We start from the raw sequence: 22249 nt of genomic DNA on the forward strand, positions 1-22249 counted from the left end.
GTGACTATGTGAATGGTTTATAGTCAAACAGATCACTGACCTCCACTACATGCTGCAACCAGCAAGTTGGAATATCTCTGATGGAGAGAAGCAGGGATTATAAGGTAACCCTAAGCAGCCCAATTATTACCCAAGAATCTCAAAGAGCTGCTGAATAAATGGTGGGATCATTTGATAAATGTCAGCCTTTTGTCTATAGGTACCTGTAGATATGGATAGTATTGCATCATTCTGTATGTGCTTTCTTTGTATGATTCCATTAGTGTCTTTTTCCTTTTAATCTAGCAATAAGTGTCTATCTTTTAACTCATTTCCCCCAGTAACAATGGCGTGTCACTTTGTCACTGTGAAGGGAAACAATAGGTGGTTGCCACTAATAAGGCGACAGATTGACCCATTCAATGAACAGAGCTTGAAATACCAGCAGGTGAAAATGTGCTGCTTATAGAACTGAGTGCTAAACGTGACTCCTATGGAGACAAAATGGAGTCAAACTCATAGGGATATCAGAATAACACATCTGACGGCAATGAGATTTTCAAATACCAACTATCTGGAATTCTCATGTTTTTTCAAGCTTTTAGAACAGTATAAATAGTGCCTTGGCCAGTCAATACTTTGTGCCTTTTATATCTGCCTAGAGTTCAGTTTTTTTGCCCTATTACAATTTATTTAATTTTAACTGCAAAAATTACATCTGAAGGGAGAAAGGGGGTCATATATACACAAGGATTGTAATGCTATGCATAATAAAGTTTCTATTTATAGTTTGTAACTATATATGAACATTACTGTAGATCGATTTATTTGCTTATAATAAATGAAGGCTCTGATCCCTGATTTGCAGTACCACAAAATTCTTGCACTGTACTGCTTCTTCTCCCAGTGAAAGGCAGGAGAAAGAAGAAAGTGCAGACAGTTTACAGGTTATTAGGTGCAATAAAATACAAGGGGCAACTCGCATGGAGTGAAGTAAAACAAGCTCATCAGGAAGGGGAGTCCATGATGTCAGCACTGGATGTCCACGATGTGGACCACCAGAGTCTGCTTCTGCATGGAAAAGGCCAGGCGAAAGACCTTGGGTGGAAAGCTAAGCAGAAAGGATGAAGCGCAGTGCATGCAGATGATGTCACCGGAGGGGGGGGGGAGGCTCCGCGACACATTTTCTGAGTCTGCGCGATGCCAGTCCTGGGCATACACACTCCTTCATCAGGCAGGAGAGTGGAGCAGGGGGAGCTGTATTTATGGAGAGGCACCGGGCTAGCAGGGTCCTAGTGCCTGCCTTTTGTGGTGGAGGCACCTGGACCGGCAGGGTCCTAGTGCCTGCCAGCCATGTATTATGGAATTGTCAGGGTGCCAGAAAACCAGACCACACAGGGATACAGGTAAAATAAAGCAGTTTATTAAAGAGCAAACAACAATAAATGCACAGCAAGAGTGGGAAGTGAGATGAGGAACAAGCCGGGTTCCAGTCCTGAAGCGAGTAGTCATCTAAGTCGGGGTCAAGTCCAGAAGCGGGTAGTCATTCAAGCTGGGGTTGAGTCCAGAAGTGGGTAGTCTGCTGATGCAGGGTCGTCTGCCGATGCGGGGTCAAGAGCCAGGAGAGTCGTCAGCCAGGCCAGGTCATACACGGAGGAAGACTGAGAACAGAAGACTGCTAGCAGAGATGCACCTTGGAGCACAAATGCAAGGGCGAGGAATGCAACCAATCAGGTGAATAATATAGTCAGGTGTGCAGCATCATCACTGTGCCACACCCAGGCAGCAGGCAAGTGATGATGCACCCAGAGTTTATAAGAGGCAGCAGCATGCACATATTACATACATATATATATGTGTGGTGTATAATTCAAACTATAAACTGATCATTTTTTTGTCAGTGGGCAAATGTACAAAATCAGCAGGGGGTCAAATACTTTTTTCCCCTCACTGTATGACAGCTTCCCAGCACAGACATGTCCCATTCTGAGTACTGGCATACCTCCGTACACCAGCTCAAAGTTGGTCTTAGTTACTATCAGTTTCCTAATCTGTGAACTAACAGTAATTATCTAAGAATCTGTCTCTGCCATAGTCATATGATCCCAAATTGGTGGTAGTAAGAACTACCTGAATTTGGGGCACGTGTAATGTTAATGAAAAAATCCTTGCCTGAATTAGGCACAGGTAGTTTTGAAGGGAACTACCACTGGAAAACCGTTGGTAAAGCTTTATTATATTTACCTGACTGTTGTTATTTTTCTGACAATACATGTGGCCTAAATCTTATGCAGATCTAGTGATGTCAAAAGAGAATACAAAACACACATACTCACCTAGGTGGATGCAGCATTGGTCCGATGCGGAATTCTGTCCCCTGCCACCTCTACACTGGGATCACTGAGATCAAACACCGCTGATCACTCAATTCTCCGTTTTCAGTGAGCAGAGTGCCAGTGAGTATCAGTCACTGGCTCTCTGCTCTGCCATATCCACTGGAGCACCAGGCCGTGCAGGGGGCAGGAGCTAAGTCTCTCAGAGGAGACAGGCAGAGCCAGCTGCTGGCCAGGCATCTGGGTGCATTCTGACATTAAAGTCAGTATCTCTCTATAATCTGGACAGGCTGAGGAGCGTCAGCTGTCTTTAAGGAGGAGTAGGCTCCCTCCAGGCAAATGTGCCCTTAAAGTGTTTCTAAACCAAGGACCCTGCATCCACTATATATGCCCCCCCCCCCCCAGTACACAGAACATGGGAATGCAATTATTTTAGTAAATATAAACTGCTAAATACATTTTCTCATCAGCAGTATATAGCAGTCTTATGGCTTCTATCTGTGTCTGGTTAAAGCAGTTGTAAACCACTGCACATTTTTTTTGTTCCTTACCTGCAAGGCATAATGTGAGCTTCTATCTTCACCCGTCTATGACTGGCCAGATGCCACGTTGACGTCACTCCCGCGCATGCCCCCGGGAGATACTGATCACGGCACAGGACACTGAAGAAACGGCACGGGTGGCCATTCCTCTAGAGGGATGCGCCAGTGATGTCACTGGCTGCATGCTCAGTAAATATCTCCTAAATGGTGAATGTTTAGGAGATATTTACACTACCTATCGGTAAGACTTATTATAGGCTTACCTATAGGTAAAATGTAAAGATGGAGTTTTACTTCCTCTTTAAAGCTTGTAGGAGGAGTTTTTATTGTACTCTGTCTTATGAGGCTTCAGGACCCCTGACCCTCTGTCTGGACAGTGCAGATTGGCCCTGTGCCGATTACATGCACCCTCCCAACGAAAAAAAGGAAAAACTCTTTAGTGATACACACCAAACTGAGCATTTGCAGAGTGACTGCAAAGGCTCTGTCTCATCGGGAGATGAGTTGTGGACAGTGGAAGAAGGGGAGGATCAGAAAAGATAGGATCAAACAGCCTATTTATATAATGTGGAGGATTAACCCATTAGGTTCCAAAGTGAGTATAACAAGCATGCTTTACTGCATATACAGACTGATTTTACTGTTTTGGGTTTAGTAACGCTTTATTTATCCACTGCTCTATATGCTGCAACTTCGAGACCCTGAAATTCAGAGTTAGGACTGCAGTACACAGAAAAGCCTTGGTGAGGCACAGGAGCTTCCATATACTGTCAGGTTCATAAATATTGGGACATCGACACAATCCTAATCTTTTTGGCTCTATACACCACCACAATGGATTTGAAATGAAACAAACAAGATGTGCTTTAACTGCAGACTTTCCACTTTAATTTAAGGGAATTTGCATCCAAATCAGGTGAAAGGTGTAGGAATTACAACAGTTTGTATATGTGCCTCCCACATTTTAAGGGACCAAAAGTCACAGGACAATTGGGTGCTGAGCTGTTCCATGGCCATGTGTGTGTTATTCCCTCATTATCCCATTTACAAGGAGCAGATAAAAGGTCCAGAGTTAATTTCAGGTGTGCTATTTGCATTTGGAATCTGTTGCTGTCAACTCTCAATATGAGATCCAAAGAGCTGTCACTATCGGTGAAGCAAGCCATCATTAGGCTGAAAAAACAAAACAAACCGATCAGAGAGATAGCAAAAACATTAGGTGTGACCAAATCAACTGTTTGGAACATCCTTAAAAAGAAAGAATGCACTGGTGAGCTCAGCAACACCAAAAGACCCGGAACACCACGGAAAACAACTGTGGTGGATGACCGAAGAATTCTTTCCCTAGTGAAGAAAACACCATTCACAACAGTTGGCCAGATCAAGAACACTCTCCAGGAGATAGGTGTATGTGTGTCAAAGTCAACAATCAAGAGAAGACTTCACCAGAGTGAATACAGAGGGTTCACCACAAGATGTAAACCATTGGTGAGCCTCAAAAACAGGAAGGCCAGATTAGAGTTTGCCAAACAACATCTAAAAAAGCCTTCACAGTTCTGGAACAACATCCTATGGACAGATGAGACCAAGATCAACTTGTACCAGAGTGATGGGAAGAGAAGAGTATGGAGAAGGAAAGTAACTGCTCATGATCCACAGCATACCACCTCATCAGTGAAGCATGGCGGTGGTAGTGTTATGGCTTGGGCATGTATGGCTTGTATGGTTGCCAGTGGAACTGATTCTCTTGTATTTATTGATGATGTGACTGCTGACAAAAGCAGCAGGATGAATTCTGAAGTGTTTCGGGCAATATTATCTGCTCATATTCAGCCAAATGCTTCAGAACTCATTGGACGGTGCTTCACAGTGCAGATGGACAATGACCCGAAGCATACTGCGAAAGCAACCAAAGAGTTTTTTAAGGGAAAGAAGTGGAATGTTATGCAATGGCCAAGTCAATCACCTGACCTGAATCCCATTGAGCATGCATTTCACTTGTTGAAGACAAAACTGAAGGGAAAATGCCCCAAGAACAAGCAGAAACTGAAAACCGTTGCAGTAGAGGCCTGGCAGAGCATCACCAGGGATGAAACCCAGCGTCTGGTGATGTCTATGCATTCCAGACTTCAGGCTGTAATTGAAAGCAAAGGATTTGCAACCAAGTACTAAAAAGTGAAAGTTTGATTTATGATTGTTAATCTGTCCCATTACTTTTGGTACCTTAAAAAGTGGGAGGCACATATACAAACTGTTGTAATTCCTACACCGTTCACCCGATTTGGATGTAAATACCCTCAAATTAAAGCTGAAAGTCTGCAGTTAATGCACATCATGTTTGTTTTATTTCAAATCCATTGCGGTGGTGTATAGAGCCAAAAATATTAGAATTGTGTCGATGCTCCAATATTTATGGACCTGACTGTATATTTGCAAATGTGTGCAACCAAACCCTCTGTTTTTAACATAAATTGTTAGACAGGGTCAATTTGGTTTGTTAGCAGGCTCGCTGGTAGGTGTGCTGGGAAATTTTTGTTTGTTTTATGAAGTTGGCTGCCTTATCTTGTTGATCCTCTCATAATAAACTATGGGATTTTACTGTGGTCTTGCTACGGATGTTCCATCTATATTTATCATGGAGGAAAATGACAGAAAATCCAAAATTCTACAATTGACATCTAGAACAGAAGATAAGAGAAAATATTACAATGGGATTGAAAAGATTTCCTCTCACTTCCTGTTGTATTTCTCAGACAAGAAGTTAAAGAAAATCTCCTTAATGAAGCACAGCAAAAAAATGTTTTCAGCATTTCCTAGTCCTAAAACTACAATAATATATTTTTGCTTTAGATATACCTTAGTAATGGAGGCCTAAAATGTGTTGAATTCAGTAATTGTCCCATATATTGTACCATACCAGTTATGTTTCCTAAACTTGGTGTGTTTCTTTCCTCACCAGAGACGTTAGAGGAGTTTTCAGAGTCGCCCACACATGGAAGTACCAATGCTTTCTTAATGCAGGTAGGCTACCAGTTATTTTTTATTCCAGTAGATGAGCTTATTAAAGGAAACCTGTATAAGAAGATACAAAGGGGCTGCCCCTGCTGACTTCTGCAAAATGCTAGTTGCTTGGCAGTCATGCTGATCCTCTTGCATCAGTCATTAATGTAGAACAGCTATGTAAATGAGGATTCTGACTTTTTTCTGACTTTCTTAACTAGTTTGGCACTTTGAACGTATTACGTACTATACATCCAAATAGTGAAGGATTAAGGACAAGCTGATGGCATGTGCCCCGTTTCTTCAGCCAGCTACTGGCTATAAAGTGAAAGAAATGTGGTGGCAATATCACTTCTACAGTGCAGGTGGCATAGACCCACCCACCCCCGTGTGGTTCCATAGCTCTCCCACTCTTACCAGGAGCCCAGGATCACATTGCAGGACTTCATCATGGTGAGCAGTAGGAGATAGAGGAACATCCATTCCTCGATCTCTTCTGCCCAGGAATTAAACTGGAAGCAACAATGATTTTGTCGCTTCTGATTTCAGAGTTGTCATTCTGATACAGCCAGGAAAGCATCTAACTGAGCAGGTCTCTGCTCGGTTAGATGCTTTGGAGGGCAAGGCAGAAATTGGAGTCTCTTTAGAGCCCCCCGTTGTCTCCATAAAGAGTACATGTCATCTGCCCAATGCTATCATATGGGGGTTTGTTAAATAATAAAAAAAAAAAAAATGCCAACTAATGCCCAGGATGCACACATGTATGTAAACCACGATCACCCCACACATGTGAGGTATCACTGCAAATGTCAGCATGAGAGCAATCATTTTTGCACCAGAGTGCACACTTAGCTCTAAACTGATGTGCTGTAAAGACTTTTAAAGTGACGCCTATGTAGATTTTTGGGTACCATTGCTTTTCGCAATATCACTTAGATTTAAGACTGGGTATGTTTGGTATCTATTTGCTCAACAGAACATCGTCATTTATATTTTACCCAAAAATGTGGGTATTATATTGTGTGTGTTTGCAACAAAATTCATTATATTATACTTTTTTTCCTGAAAATATGCATTTAATAAATAGTTTCGCATTGTGGGGCATAAAAAAAAATTGCAGCAACAACAAAAATTGCTGTAGTACCGAAGTGGTTCATATTGACATTTGTTTCAGGTCAGTTACTCAGAAAGTATTATAGTCAGAGGTTTGCTACAACAGCCAGCAAAGTAGCATTTTCAAAAAGAAGTCAACAATGGCAGCTCTCGTATTTCTGACCTCTCTCTGAAAATGCTAGCTGGAGGCCAGTGACAATAATGCCGTGGTTTAAACATTTTAGGTGTCGCTGACCTGGAACAAATAAAAAGATTGTAAATTTCAACTTCACTGTAAGCTCAAACATGTTATGGGTCTGTAACTCAGGAAATTTTGAAGCCTGAGACAGATGGATAACTATTATTTTCAGGAGGTCTGCATAGTATTTCCATGTATTACTCTCAGCTCAGGTTTCTTTAACCTGCTTAGCGGTATCCCCGAGTGTGACTCGGGGTGGATTTTCCATGCTATTATCGGTATCCCCGAGTCACGCTCGGGGTGGATGTGCAGAGCGAGCAGCGGTGTCTCTTACCTTCTCTTACCCAAACATGTGGAAGAAGGTGCTCTGGTCAGATGAAACCAAAATCGAACTTTTTGGCAACAATGCAAAACATTATGTTTGACGTAAAAGCAACACAGCTCATCACCCTGAACACACCATCCCCACTGTCAAACATGGTGGTGGCAGCATCATGGTTTAGGCCTGCTTTTCTTCAGCAGGGACAGGGAAGATGGGTAAAATTGATGGGAAGATGGATAGAGCCAAATACAGGACCATTCTGGAAGAAAACCTGATGGAGTCTGCAAAAGACCTGAGACTGGGACGGAGATTTGTCTTCCAACAAGACAATGATCCAAAACATAAAGCAAAATCTACAATGGAATGGTTCACAAATAAACATATCCAGGTGTTAGAATGGCCAAGTCAAAGTCCAGACCTGAATCCAATCGAGAATCTGTGGAAAGAACTGAAAACTGCTGTTCACAAACGCTCTTTGCTTGGAGGATGTCATTCAAAACAAACAGGTGCTGCGCCAGAAAAATGAATAGTGAATATGTAAAAAAATATATATGTATAATGACAATATGTGTAAATAATAAGCAAACTCAATGATCTTAAATCATAACTGTTTTCTGTAACTTGTGTTAATTTTTTTCAATAAAGCACCTTTTTGTGAAAAAATAAATAAATAAATAAATCATAAGTGCTTCTCAATATCACACAAAAAATCAAAAAATAAATAAGTGTCAATAAATCAATATGTGCATACACTCAAAATCATGAAATTAAATATCCATAAATAGGTGCATTCCAATCCTCAAAGCAATGGCCACCACAGAAGTGATTAATATATAATATTGTGCTTCACTCCACCGCCACCAGAGATCAAAGCCTCTCACCTTAAGATTTGACACAGAACACTGAGTCAAAAGCAGCTTTTTTACCCCTCTGGGGTCACAGGCAGATGTCACCAAATGGTAAGGAGGTCTCAGACGGATGCACAGGGACAAGGTAACAGCGATGGTGCCGCTTTCACACAGGGCACATAGAGATCACCACATAAGCAAAGAAGCAAAAACAAAAAGAAATCGAATGCTCTCCGTGCAAATAAGCTGGTAACAGCTGTTTATTAAGATCAATATACTCACAAACAGCAACTTGGAGTCATGCTTGTAACATAAGATTAATCAATAAGATCGCACAGCTGAGAGGATACACCGAGCAGCAGGGAAGGACTACTTTTGGAGGATGGCCTGGCATCAAGAAGGGCAGCAAAGAAGCCACTTCTCTCCTGGAAAAACATCAGGGACTGACTGATATTCTGCAAAAGATACAGGCATTGGACTGCTGAGGACTGGGGTAAAGTCTATTTCTCTGATAAATCCCCTTTCTGATTGTTTGGAGCATATGGAAAAAACCTTGTCCAGAGAAGAAAAGGTTAGCGCTACCATCCGTCCTGTGTCATGCCAACAGTAAAACATCCTGAGATCATTTAGCTGGGGGTTGCTTCTCAGCCAAGGGAGTGGGCTCACTCACAATTTTGCCTATGAACACAGCCATAAATAAAGAATGGTACAAAAACATCCTCTGGGAGCAACAATGCCTTTTCCAGCATGATGGAGCACCTTGCTATAAGACAAGAGTGATAACTAAGTGGCTTGAGGAACAAAACATTGAAATTTTGGGTCCATGGCCAGGAAACTCCCCAGACCTTAATCCCACTGGGAACTTGTGGTCAATCCTCAAGAAGCGGGTAAACAAAAAAACTCTACAAATTTGGACAAACTGCAACCATTGATTATGCAAGAATGGGCTTCCATAAGTCAGAACGTGGCCCAGAAGTTGATTGACAGCATGCCAGGACGAATTGCACTGGTCTTGAAAAAGAAGGGTCAACACTGCAAATATTGACTCTTGGCATAAACTTAAAGCGTAACTCTACTTTTTTTAAGAAAAAAAAAAACATCCCCCTCTGGGTGAATTCTGTACATTGCAAGGATTTTAACAAACTTTGTTGCAGATTCCTACATTTTGTTATTCTGAAGAAATCCCTGTTTGTTCCTCTGTGCCTCTGGGCTGAGTGGGTCAAATGGGAGTCGAATCAGCTGTGGCAGCTGCAGGGCTCTAATGAGGAAATCTTCTGGGTCTGCATTCCTGTAGACATGTTCCTATTGGCAGTATCTCACTAAAAATGAAATTTTTGTTGCAGGGGATGCCAGAAATCTGATCTTAGGCAGACTTTTGGCAAAATTGGTGAGCCAATCACACAAGCAGGAAATTATATTTCTGGGGTGTGGTCAGTAAACATTCTGTGTACAGAACAACTCCAGGTAGCCATACTGCATTGCATTTTCAGAAAATTACAACAGCTGCAGATTGAAAAGGAAAGGTAATTTTTGAATAACATTCAATTACAATATGACTTGTGTCACAATTGTATACGCTATATTGTTTTTTCTTTATTTGCTGATTTTTTTTCCCATGAAAGTGGAGTTACCCTTTAATGTAATTGTCAATAAAAACCTTTGACACAGCCTTTAAAGCTTGTAATTATACTTCAGTATACCATAATAACATCTGACCAAAAGATCTAAAAACACTGAAGCAGCAGACTTTATGAAAATGAATATTTGTATCATTCTCAAAACTTTTGGCCACGGCTGTACGTAGAACACTTTTTTATTTTATTTTTTTTGTTTGCACCTTTGGTGGCAATTTTCAATGAATATTTTCCTATTAACAGAACCAAAATGTAAATGTATGTTCAGATAATAAAATAATATAGCTGGTGTGTACCAAAATATGGGAAATTTTCAGTGCTAAATATTTGCAACATAGAAGTTTGAAGTTGTAGGTAGTAGTATTTGTATTCTTCATTTTCACGCCTGTAGTTTTGATCTTATGTTCTATTAACACTCAGTATATTAGTGTGAAACCTGCACGCTTAGGGTTAATTTTTGTTTAGTGTACCTAATGATTATGTGATTACTGACCTTTGACTCTCCGAGGTGCCCATCAATCCCTGAAAAGAAACGATTTCGCTCTCTGCTGCCCCAGTTGCTATGGCTATAACCTTGCTCCCTCCATTCTCCCTCCACACTTCCCCTCTACCAGCGACTATGAGAAGAGTGAACTCATTTTTTTCCTTAAGCTTTAGGCTACTAAGTTAGATTTTTCCTGGTTAGCAGCCAATATAAGTATTGTTCAAAAGCCTTGTAGCACTGACTGAATAGGGTGCCAAGAGGGGTGCTCTATTCGTAATTGAACAAGTGAGCAGTGGGGGCAACGTGTAGGATGTCTGGAAGTGTTTGCAATAACTGGAACTCGAGGGGGACATCTATCTGTCTAGTATGCCAATCATGTAACAGGTGTGGTCACCAAACTGCAGAAGGTCCTCAATGTCCATTGGTAATATAGACATTGTAGCTTATTTACTAAAACTAGAGAGAGCAAAATCTGGTGCAGCTGTGCATGGTAGCCAATCAGCTTCTAACTTCAGCTTGTTCAATCAAGCTTTGACAATGAGCCCACGTTCACATTGGTCCAATTTGACACGTCAAATCGCATGTCAAATCGGAGCCAATTGCTGGCAATGGCACTGTCCGAATCGGTGTGCCGCTCTGATTCAGAAACTACTTTTGGGGACTCCGGGGGGCGATTTCAATAGACATCTATACAGGAACCCGCACAGATGTCTGTGAAATCGCCCCCGAAGTCGGATTGAAAATGCCAGTTTGAATTTTATACTGGCCAGATTTTGCACACTCCAGTTGTAGTAAATCAACCCCACAATTTTTTCTTCTGCTTTTAGAAGAACTATGTAGCACTATAATGTTTACTTACAGCCTATTTACAAAGATAGATTTTTGGTGAAATATTTTGTGCATTATCAAATACTTAAAAAAGGATATATTGTTTTACATTTTGTATGATATGTGCGATTTTAGGCTTTCTTTTCCTATTTTCATCTGATGATCTGGCTAGTAAGTCTGTTGAGATGAGACAAACCATTTAACACTGGCAGGGGTGCTTATAATGATCAGCTTTTATTTATTTGCATAACACCTTTATCCCAAAAGGAAAAAAAAAACAGTTTGCTGTAACTGCTTATAAAGTGTGAGCTGGGGTTTAGTGTCAGTTTATTAGTGTATTAAAATCTGCTAATACATCTAACAATCCCTTCCCGCATGACTGATAATGCTTCTTTGCAAAGGTGCCCCCTGTGCTCCTACATGCAAAGTTGGCACACTCTAATACAGGAGGTTTGTTACTGGCCAGATCACTAGGTGAAAACAAAGGGAAAAAGCTTAAAAAAGAAAAGGTATGCAGCCACCACATCCAATGATTGGTAAGCTGCAATATATTACATTTTTCATTTTGGGTTTAATACCGCTTTAACACATATACAATAATGGAATCTAATAATCTATATTTTTTTAAATACATTTTTTAAACTTACTTTTTTGAGTTAAGAAAATAATTTAACCCTGTGTGGTGCGATAGCTCTCTCTACTACCTTTACTGGGTGTATGAGTGGCATTGCTGTCAGTGATTCTTCAAATTGTGTTGTGATCTGCTTGCACACACTGGACTACAGTTGATTACACTGGACCCAGACTCCTTTACTGTAAGTGGGCATTCCTAAGGCTTGTCAAGCAGTTAAAGGTTAGCTGGCCAACCAGGTGTGCTATGTGACTTCATATACACTTGAGGCTCTGCTCACATATATGCAATTTGGATGCATTTTGAACTACATCTGATTCGCATGACATGTGAACCAAACCAGCTTTCTATGGAGCCGGTTCACATATCTACGGTGCAGCGACATTGCAAATTCAGTGCAAATTTAAAGAGTCCTATGTGTTTTCTAAGCATAGAGGTGCAGTTCAGCTGTGAATTCCAGGCTTACTGTCTTCTTAGGGAACGCGATTGAATCGCATATGTCATCAGTTTTGGACACAAATTATTAAAAGAAAAGGGGGGAGGCCCCCCCACTAAACTATACCAGGCACTTTGGGCCTGGTATGGATTTTAAGGGGCAACCCTATGCCAAAATAATCAAAGAAAAAAAATGGTGTGGGGGTCCCCCCAAAATCCATAGCAGACTGTTATCTGTGCAAGCAGCCTGGCAGGCCAGGAGGGGGGGGGGACGAATGAGCACCCCTCCCCTTCCTGAACTTTATAAGGCCACATGCCCTCAACATGGGGGTTGGTGCTTTGAGGTAGAGGGGCTCATCCCAGAACGCCTTGTCCCCATGTTGGGGACAGAGGCTTCTTTCCCACATCCCTGACCGGTGGTTGTGGGGGTCTGCCTGCAGGGGGCTTATCGAAATCTGGAAGCCACCTTTAACTGCATGTTTGGATAAGGGTCCGGTATGGATTTTTAAGGAGGGACTTAACGAGACCCTTACCAGACCAAAACTTACCAGACTCCCATGCTGTTTTTTTTTCAAATTTTATTGCCGGCAATTCTTGGGTTAACATTCCCCGCTGACAGCTGATGAGTCACCCGTTGTTAAGGACACGGCGACACGGTGACTTCCCGAGACATTAGCAAGAACAATACATTGTGGACAGTTTAGGTAAAAAATACATAAACAATCTGGGCAAAGAACCACTACCAATAACAGTAGGGATGCTAGTGTTTCATAGAACCCTAGCTTGAAAAAGACTGCCCTAGGATGGCAAGTGAGCATTGTCACACCAGGACAGGAGGGGTTCATACCCCCAGGATCAACAACATATGATAGAAGCATATAATAAAAAGAAAGCATATCTTCACATAAGTAAAAGTAGAGTAGGGTAGCAATAACATCTGTTTTTCATTAAATGCACCTTACTTTGCAAAGCTGACACTTAACAGTTTCATTTCTAATATAGAGTTGTCCCCCTGAAATTCACAGGTGGTTATGTTCCTAGAGCACCCGCAAATTATGAAAAAAACGTGAATTTTGGATGTGGTCAGAAAAATGCCTATAAATACCTATTTTTATCATTTAAACCCTAAATATGCTCCCAAAACACTTTAATTTAATTTCAAACTCAGCTTAATAAACCTGTGTACTGTACAGTACTGTATTGCTAGGTCTCCCGCAGTGCTAGAATGCAAATTACTGATGTTACACCTATAATGTAATTAATGCAAGTGCGTTTTTCTTTGATATGCACTGTCATTTTCTTTGGTATAAGTAGGGTAAAAAAATGACTGAGGCCACAGCTCTGTCGACTGTATAGATTGCAATGAGGGTGGCCATGTCTTTAAATATACATTCTGTGCAGTCTGTTTAGTAACCATGCTTTACTACTATTCTTTCCCAGTACAAGCCTGTTAGTCTGTTGTTGCTGGTTTTTTGACCTCAGGCTCCATACAGACTTCTGTAGTGTGAAGCTAGTGGGAAACCTACTACCTTTCTACAAACGGAATAATGTTATCAGTGTTTAAAGGAGGAGAATGTTACAATTCTTTTGCTAGTTATAGAAAATCACAATGCAGTGGAAAGTTAATATTGTACTGAATTGCATCTAATGTATTCTGGATTAGTATATATTCTATCTCCCTATTTATTTTCATCAAGACAGCTAAATTTTGGAGCAAGTCTTTTATTTTGCTAACCCGCCCACACCCTCTACAGCCCTTTTTTATACTTTCTTCCTGTTGGGAGAACATCTTCTTTGAAGTCACAGTGATATAATCCACTGGCACCCAGCTTCAGTATCTTTGCCTTCCAGTGCCGCAGGGAGGAGGAGTCTGCAGGGCACCCTATGTCTTCATGAAAAGGAACACAAGGGGGCGCCAGCTAGGTACAGCATCAATAGGTTTATTACCAATAAAAAAGCCAAATACAAACTCACAGAAGTATAAAATCAAAGAGCTTATCTGCAGCCATGCCATATTGGATGGAAGCCATCCACCAGAAGAGACACTTGTGACAGCAAACATCATGTTGTCAGCGAGGAAACCAAGTCCAGTGTTCCAGGAAGTGAGGTGAGCCACTGTGGAACACAGGGCAGGATGTGACGTCACACCTAGGGTGGGCTGATTGCTATGGTTGCTATATCTTTGCAGAACTATTGAGGGGCTTTAAGGAGACTGGTCACCCAAATAGCAGATAGCCTACTGGGGTGACCTGTCTACTCAATAGACAATTTGCATCAAGCACATTGAACAGACAGCATATCCTAATGAATGAATACAAAGGGAGAAAGGCACACTTAGTCCTCTAAAAAAGTTAGGGTGCTTGCTTCATTTAATAAAAACAAATCTGATCAGTAGACGTGTGGTTTGTTTTGTTCCAAATTAAAATCTGGACACATTTTTTGTTATTCATAAATTTGGATTTATCTGAACTTCTGAATTACAATGGTAACAAATTTAAACAAATCTTAAATAACAAAACAAAATTTCAGATGAAATTTGAATAGTTTATAAATCTAATTTAAATGGTTTTTCGAATCCAATTTAAATTTGAATTGTTATCTGTGACCTTTGGGGGGAAGATATGTGACGGGTCTCACCGTCACTGGGAGTGAAAGACAGATACTTAATGGACTCTGAGAAAATAATTTGGATAACTTCAAATGGGAGAGTAATATTTATCAACAATATCTCTCAAGAAATATGAAGATTTACTCCCACTTTACACTGTGAGACCTATAGCCTGTTGCCATGAAGTCTGTGACTCCTAAATAATCAAAGCAATGCTTAGACGTGTATTCCATGTACTTCAATGTAAGAGATCGACAGACTGTCACTGGCAGTTTCTCCCTATTGTCTGCCTATTGAGGTGTGATGTGGATTGTGTTAAGTCTGTCTATTTCATTGTTAAATGTTAATGACTTCACATTGATTCTGTCCAGATGCTCGATAATTAGTTCAGGTTAATTCTATCTCATCTGCATATGATAATGTATTCAGGCAACCCCTGACCTGTGTGTGGTAATCTGATCGGGGGGGGGGGGGGGAGTCCATGCTGCATATAGTATAAATTCTGTGTGACTGTTCAATAAACTGTGATTCCAGTACAAGTTAAGTTGTTGGCTACTTTTGTATGTAGGGCGGCTGGAAAATCTGGTATGTATGTTCAAGACTGTAGGAAGCCGTATACTGACGGAAGTCCACAAATACAGTGTGCGTTGAGGTTCCATTACAAGATCTAATTCAAATTTCTGAAGAGAATAAAATAGAATAGAAATAATGAAATAGAATAGAAAAGAATAGAAAATAATAAAATAGAAAATAAAATAATAGAATATAACGAGGTAAAACAGAATAGAAAATAAAACAATAGAAAAAATAGAATTGAAAATAAAGGGATAGATTAGAAAATAAAAAATATAGTAAAGCAGAAAAGAATAGAATATGTTAAAAAATAGAATAAAATAAAATATAACCATCTTCTGAAATGTACATTTCAAATAGAATACATTTGAATTTGAATACAAAAGAAAATAATAGAAAAATGGATTAGAATAAAATAAATAGATAAATTAAATTAGAATAGAATAGAAAAGAATAGAAAATAAAATAATTTAATATAATTAAAAAAGCAATAGAATAGAATAAAATAGAAAGAATATAACCATTTCCCAAAAAGGGAATAGAATCAATTCAAATTCAAATAGAATAGAAAAGAATTTGTTTAGGGATAGAATAGAAAATAAAAGAATATATTTGACTAAAATAGAAAAGTAAAGAATAGAATGGAAAATATTAGATTAGAATAGAATAGAAGGAATATAACCATCTTCCAAAATTCGAATTTTGAATAGAATAAATTAGAATAGATCAGAAAAGAATAGAATAGAAAAAATAAAATAAAATAATAGAAAAGAAAAGAATAGATCAGACAATAGAAAATAATGCATTAGAAAGAATATAGCAATATATCCGTTTTCTGAAATTCGAATTTCAAATAGACTATATTCAAATTTGAATAGAAAAGAATAGAATATAATAGAAAATAATAGAATAGAAAAAACAATAGAATAGAATGAAATGTAAATAATATAACCATCTTACAAAATTTGAATTTCTTATAGAATAAATTTGATTTTAAATGGGATTCTATTAGAATGCAATTTGAATGGAATTTGAATTGATTCAAATTTTTCCAAATTCAGCCAAATTGAGTTCAACTGAACTTAATTTGGAAAATTCAAATCAATTCAAATAACGAATTGAAGTGAAACACATTTTTTCATTCTGCACATGTCTACTGCCCAGACCACAGCTTCAGACAAATTTTATTTTTGATCAAATATATTGTGCAATTTTTTAAAATGTTTTCTGTCCATCCTTTCTGTCTGTTGAAAAAACCTGATGTTTATAGAGCTCAATAGCTGAAGCTGAAATTTACATGTAAAAATAGATCGGAGCAGTGACTGCTCTCCCTCTCCTTCCATTTGCAATGGGCTCTATACAGAGTTGCAATTGGGGGGAGGGAACAGCCGAAAGAAACGTCAGCATTTTTTGAATTACATTTTATTTTTTATTTTTAGGAAAAATAAGTCCAGCTTGATAAGCACTTCATTTTTAATATCAGTTTCCATGAGCTCCTGAAACTATCAAAGTTGTTGAGCGTATTATTCGTTATTGTTATATAAGCCATCTATAGTTTAGGTTGAGTGCTCCTATATTGTTGCTTAGACACATCCTCTGTCTTTTATTGTGTAACGTTTTGGTGGGGGCCAGGCAAACCTCAGTTCAGTGTCTATTGAATTTTGACGAGTTTGTTGAATCAGTTTGCCTCCATGGAAGAAACAATGGCTGAAGGCCACTCTAGCACAAAAGCATAAGAGCCACCACTGGATTTGTTTCTGTTATCTAGCTATACAATGGGAAAATAGTATGATGGCTTAAAAAGAAGTAAATAGTCCTCTTTATATAACCTTCACATAAATGTAGGAAGCACTAATGTAATTACTTATTATTCTGTGTAACTGCCGGTTGACATTATAGCGATGTCAGACATCGCATGTGGTTCGCACCGCACTGCTCTGCAAATCACATGTGATGTCTGTGCAATGCAAATTCAGCCATACAGATTGTATGACTGAATTTGCATTGCATTCAGACCAAAGTCATGCAGGACCCTTTTTTTGGTCAGCACCAGAATCGGATCACATGGGTGTTCACACCAATACGATCTGATTTGTGTCCGAACTAACAGTTTGCATTGCAATATGCAAACTAATCTGAAAGTGTCATTAACTTTGTATTGACACTCCCAGCAGTTCACATATGGCAGTGTGAACTGCCTGCGAGTCGGGTGCGCAGTGGATTCGCAGGGTTCCCGCATGACACCAATGTGAACCGTCACTAAAACCGAGCCATGACCTTGATGACTTGCTCTGAAACATACAATAAAATACAATGTTTATCAAAATGCTTAAAAACTCAAAAATATATAATATATACTGCTAAATCTTTTCTGGGAGAGCATACATGGACATCCTCCCGTGATCGCACTACCTTCAGACTCAGCTGATCACAGATCGAGGTAAAGGGCCAATCACAGCAGCCCTTTACCCCGTAATCAGCTATCAGCTAATCACAGCATGTAAACACAAGCCGGTTTTTGGCTTATCTTTCCTCATGCTGAAAGCCTGAGGAGAGAAGAAAGTCGATAACTGGCTTATGTTAAAGGGACATCGGCACTGATTAACAGTGCAGTCCCACCAGGGCAGCCTATCAGTGCCCACCAATGCTGCCAATCAGTGCCCGCCAGTGCCACCTAACAGTGCCCATCAGTGCTGCAAATTAGTGCCCATCAGTGCCTCCTCATCAGTGTCACTTATCAGTGCTGCCTATCAGTGCCCATCAGTGCCACCTCTCAGTGCCCTTCAGTGCCGCCTATCAGTACCATCTTTCAGTGCCCATCCGTGTTGCCTATCAGAGCAGCCTCATTAGTGCCATCAGTTCCACCTATCAGTGCCCATCAGTGAAACCTCATCAGTGGACATTAGTGAAGGAGAAAAATTACCTGTTTTCGGAATTTTATAACAAACTGAAAAATGTTTTTTTTTATTTTCAAACTGTTCAATCTTTTTTGTTTGTTTAGCAAAAAATAAAAAAACTGCGGTGATTAAATATCACCATAAAATGCTCTATTTATGTGAAAAAAATTATAACAGTTTCATATGGGTACAGTGTTGCATGACTGCGCAATTGTCATTTAAAGTGTGACAGTGCTGAAAGCTGAAAATTTGCCTGGGCAGGAAGGAGGTAAAAGTGCCCAATAGGCAAGTGGTTAAAGGGAAATATTTCTATTGAGGTCTTTCTTTTTGCATTTAAGCCAGGTAAAAATGCAGCAAAAATGCATTATTGTAAAAACAAGCTTATCTGGGAAAACAGGGAACCTTTTTTTCTGCTGCATTTAAAGCACAACTAAACCCATCAATATGATGGTTTCCCCCCAAAAAATTACATTGAAGCCATACCATGAATGATAACTGTCGCAAGCGGCTTTAGTTCCACTTTATGTAACATTTACAGTTGTTGTTTCGCCTCCAACCTGTGAATGGACATGCAAAAAAAAAGAAGCAGCAGACAAATGAGCTCATTTATCACTCTGCTCTCCCCTGATATCATGCTATCCCATGCCTCCCATGCTTTATTGGGCTGCTTCTCCCTCGCTCAGACTGAGCTCTGCTATACAAGTTAAAAGAGATACCAAGTCAACTTGAGGTACTTACATGCCTTGCATTAAAAAAAAAAAAAAAATATATATATATATATATATATATGTGTGTGTGTGTGTATTTATGTATGTATATATATATATATATATATATATACCGTATATACTCTAGTATAAGCCGACCCGAATATAAGCTGAGGCACCTAATTTTTCCACAAAAAACTGGGAAAATGTATTGACTCGAGTATAAGCCTAGGGTGGGTAAATTTTGTGTAAAATGTGGTAAATTTTTTGTCTTGGTCCAGGTTTCTTAACCTTTTTTTTGCAAGCAAGCTGTGGCTAATTGCTACTATAACCTTTTTCAGGACCAAATCCATGTTTTTCTCTTTCCTCCTCGATTGTCCCTTTTTTTGATCTGATGTACCGACCTCTATATAAACTGCAGTGCCTAACTATCAAAAGTGTCAATGACACACTGAGGGAGGGAGGGGCCTGACGATGGCGCCGGAAAGGAGCTGCTGAGGTGCTCCGGGAGATCCCATCTGGGACATATGCTGAAGCATTTGATATGAAGAGACCCTGCCGATCATCCACCCCTGTCCAGCGGCTATCCCCCCCACCCCTGATCATCTGGCATGCCTGGGGTCATAAGGGGTTTTCGAGCGCAGCTCCATATCCCCTGAGAGAGCTGGGACTGGATGGGAGAGTGAGTAGAAGAGGAGACACCAGGAGGGAACGTGTGCCCGGCGCCCACTGTGGAACCACTGTGTGAGCAGTTGGGGACCCTCACTCGAGTATAAGCCGAGGGGGCCTTTTTCAGCATAAAAAATGTGCTGAATAAGTCGGCTTATACATGCGTATATATGGTATATATATGTATATATATATATACACTCGGTATATTACAATGTATTAATGAATACAAAGCTGACCTTACATGTATTTATTACCCAGAATGCCCCAGTAAGAACTTTGGATGGAGCCTTCAGCTATATTTCCCATATACTGTGACGCACAAAATGACATAGACCAGGTTCACATTTGTGCACTGCGGGAAAAATATGCATCTCTTTTACAGGCATGCAGTGGTGCCATTTAGTCTCAATGGCGCCCTGATGCATCTTGCTAATGCATTTGCACACACCAAATCACATAGTAACAAAATACCACAGAAGAGTGGTGCATCCCGATTTAAAAAAAGTGTCATGCACTTCATTTGTGTGATTTTAATGTGTAGGGCAGCCCATTGAAACAAATGGCCTGTCCTAAATGCAAGGCTTGAAATCAAGCATGAACATATAAGTGTGAACAGTACCTTACAGTTACTACAGATCAACCAAGGAAATTAACTGTCAAGTCATGTTTCAAAGCAAAGCTGCCAAAGTAATACCACTGAGGTTGCACACAGAGCGCAGTGCCCCTTCACTTGGTCATGTGATCTGTGAGAGCTCTTTGAGTTTGGTCAATCTGGACCCCCAAACCCATAGTAGCCTTTGAGCAAAAGTGGTTTTAAATCAGCCACTATGCAGAATTATCACTGGAACTTCTGACCACTATATGCGATGCTAAGTAAGTGCTTTCTTCTATATTACAGGATGCACTTATGTCCAGAAGAGTGAGCACGGTGTCTGAGACGTCCACAGTCTCTGTTGAAGATGATAATGGGGAGGAAAGATCTAATGATGAAGTTCTGGCACAGAAATCAGAAGAGAAAAAGGTGATATCTCTATATATAGATGTATTTCTTCTTCTGGTATATTTCATGTCTCTATATAAATGTATAAATTAACGTTCCATCAGCCTCTATTCACTCCCTTTAGCTACTTGGGCTTTGGGCTAAATTAACATTGATTCTGTTCTCCCAGGAGTTTGTCTTTGTTCTGCACATAGCATAGGGCTTTTGATTAAATTTTAAATAGCCTTGTGTACATTACAACACAAGCAAGCATCAACAGGATGAGGGGAGATACAAGCTGGATACATCTTTAAATCCATCTGTAATGTTTTATGTTAAATGGAATTGGTGCTTTTATTCTAAACAAGCTCATAGGGAATCATTAATCTCAGACTTTTAACCGAGAATCATGAAGTCCCAGCTACAGATGTATTGCTTTTTACGCAAATAAAACACTTTTGATTGCCAATAGAAATCAGTGTATGTAGCCACCTTTTATCTGTCTTTATTAGCCAGCCCAAAGTAATGCATAAAGACGCTCTTTCGTCTTTATACTTTGAATTTAAAAAAGCTATACAGGAGAAGAATGGCCCCATATAATACTACATCACCAAACCATCACGAATGGTATGGTTGATTTGCACAAACCGAAAACCCTATCAACATAAATATGGCGAAAAATCCTTAAATCCCCAAATTTGGATCACCCAATATCCGCAATGTTATAAATGTCATCTTTTAATTTTTTTTTATTTATAAGGAAAAATAATGCATTGACATGCAGCATAAGAACAGGGTTCCTTACAGATACAAAGTACAGGAGCAGATTGTCAGAGGAGATCTCATAGGCACCGCATTCCATTGAGAGTTACTGGCACCTTAAAAATTATTGCTCTGCTGGGAGCATTTGCTTTGTATCTTGTTCTATTTCAAATACAAGATAACATTTAAATATTTTAATCTATTAATTAAAAATATATCAAAGGAAAGAAATAGCAAATAAATGGAAGGACATATAAAATATGTTAAAAAAACATAATGGATCAGTTTATCTTAGATATTTACAAACATGGTTTATAGTAGATGGTAATTGTGGAATGATAATCCGAATATTCCTGACATATTCTTGACATGTTTTGCCAAGTATTAGGCTTCTTCAGGGTATATATGTTTTATCATATCTGAACAAATAAATCAAGGTAAAACAGACATCAGTGTATGTACCCACCTTTTATAGGTCTTTATTAGCCAGCCCAAAGTAATGCAGATTTTCATAGATGCAGTTTTGTCTTTATACTTTGAATTTTAAAAAAAATATGCAGGGGCAGAATGGCTCCATATAATACTACATCACCAAACCATCACAAATGGTATAGTTGATTTGCACAAACAGAAAAGCCTGTCAGGATAAATATGGCGAAAAATCCTTTCATCCCCAAATCTGGATCACCCAATATCCCCGATGTTATAAATGTCTTTTTTTTTT

At 39.5% G+C, this 22249-nt stretch overlaps 1 protein-coding gene across 3 annotated transcripts in view; it reads left to right on the top strand.

Moving 5' to 3' along the window:
• SEC16B (SEC16 homolog B, endoplasmic reticulum export factor) overlaps window positions 1–22249 on the top strand; it is a 379445-nt gene that overhangs the window by 281123 nt on the left and 76073 nt on the right. For all 3 annotated transcript variants that reach the window (XM_082265600.1, XM_082265602.1, XM_082265601.1), the window contains 2 exons: window positions 5814–5875; window positions 20683–20805. In XM_082265600.1, the coding sequence (XP_082121726.1) occupies window positions 5814–5875; window positions 20683–20805 (185 nt within the window). The remainder of the gene's footprint in view (window positions 1–5813; window positions 5876–20682; window positions 20806–22249) is intronic.

This window comes from Pelophylax lessonae (genome assembly GCF_965119305.1).
Source record: "Pelophylax lessonae genome assembly, chromosome: 8".
Classification (NCBI taxonomy): Eukaryota; Metazoa; Chordata; class Amphibia; order Anura; family Ranidae; genus Pelophylax; species Pelophylax lessonae.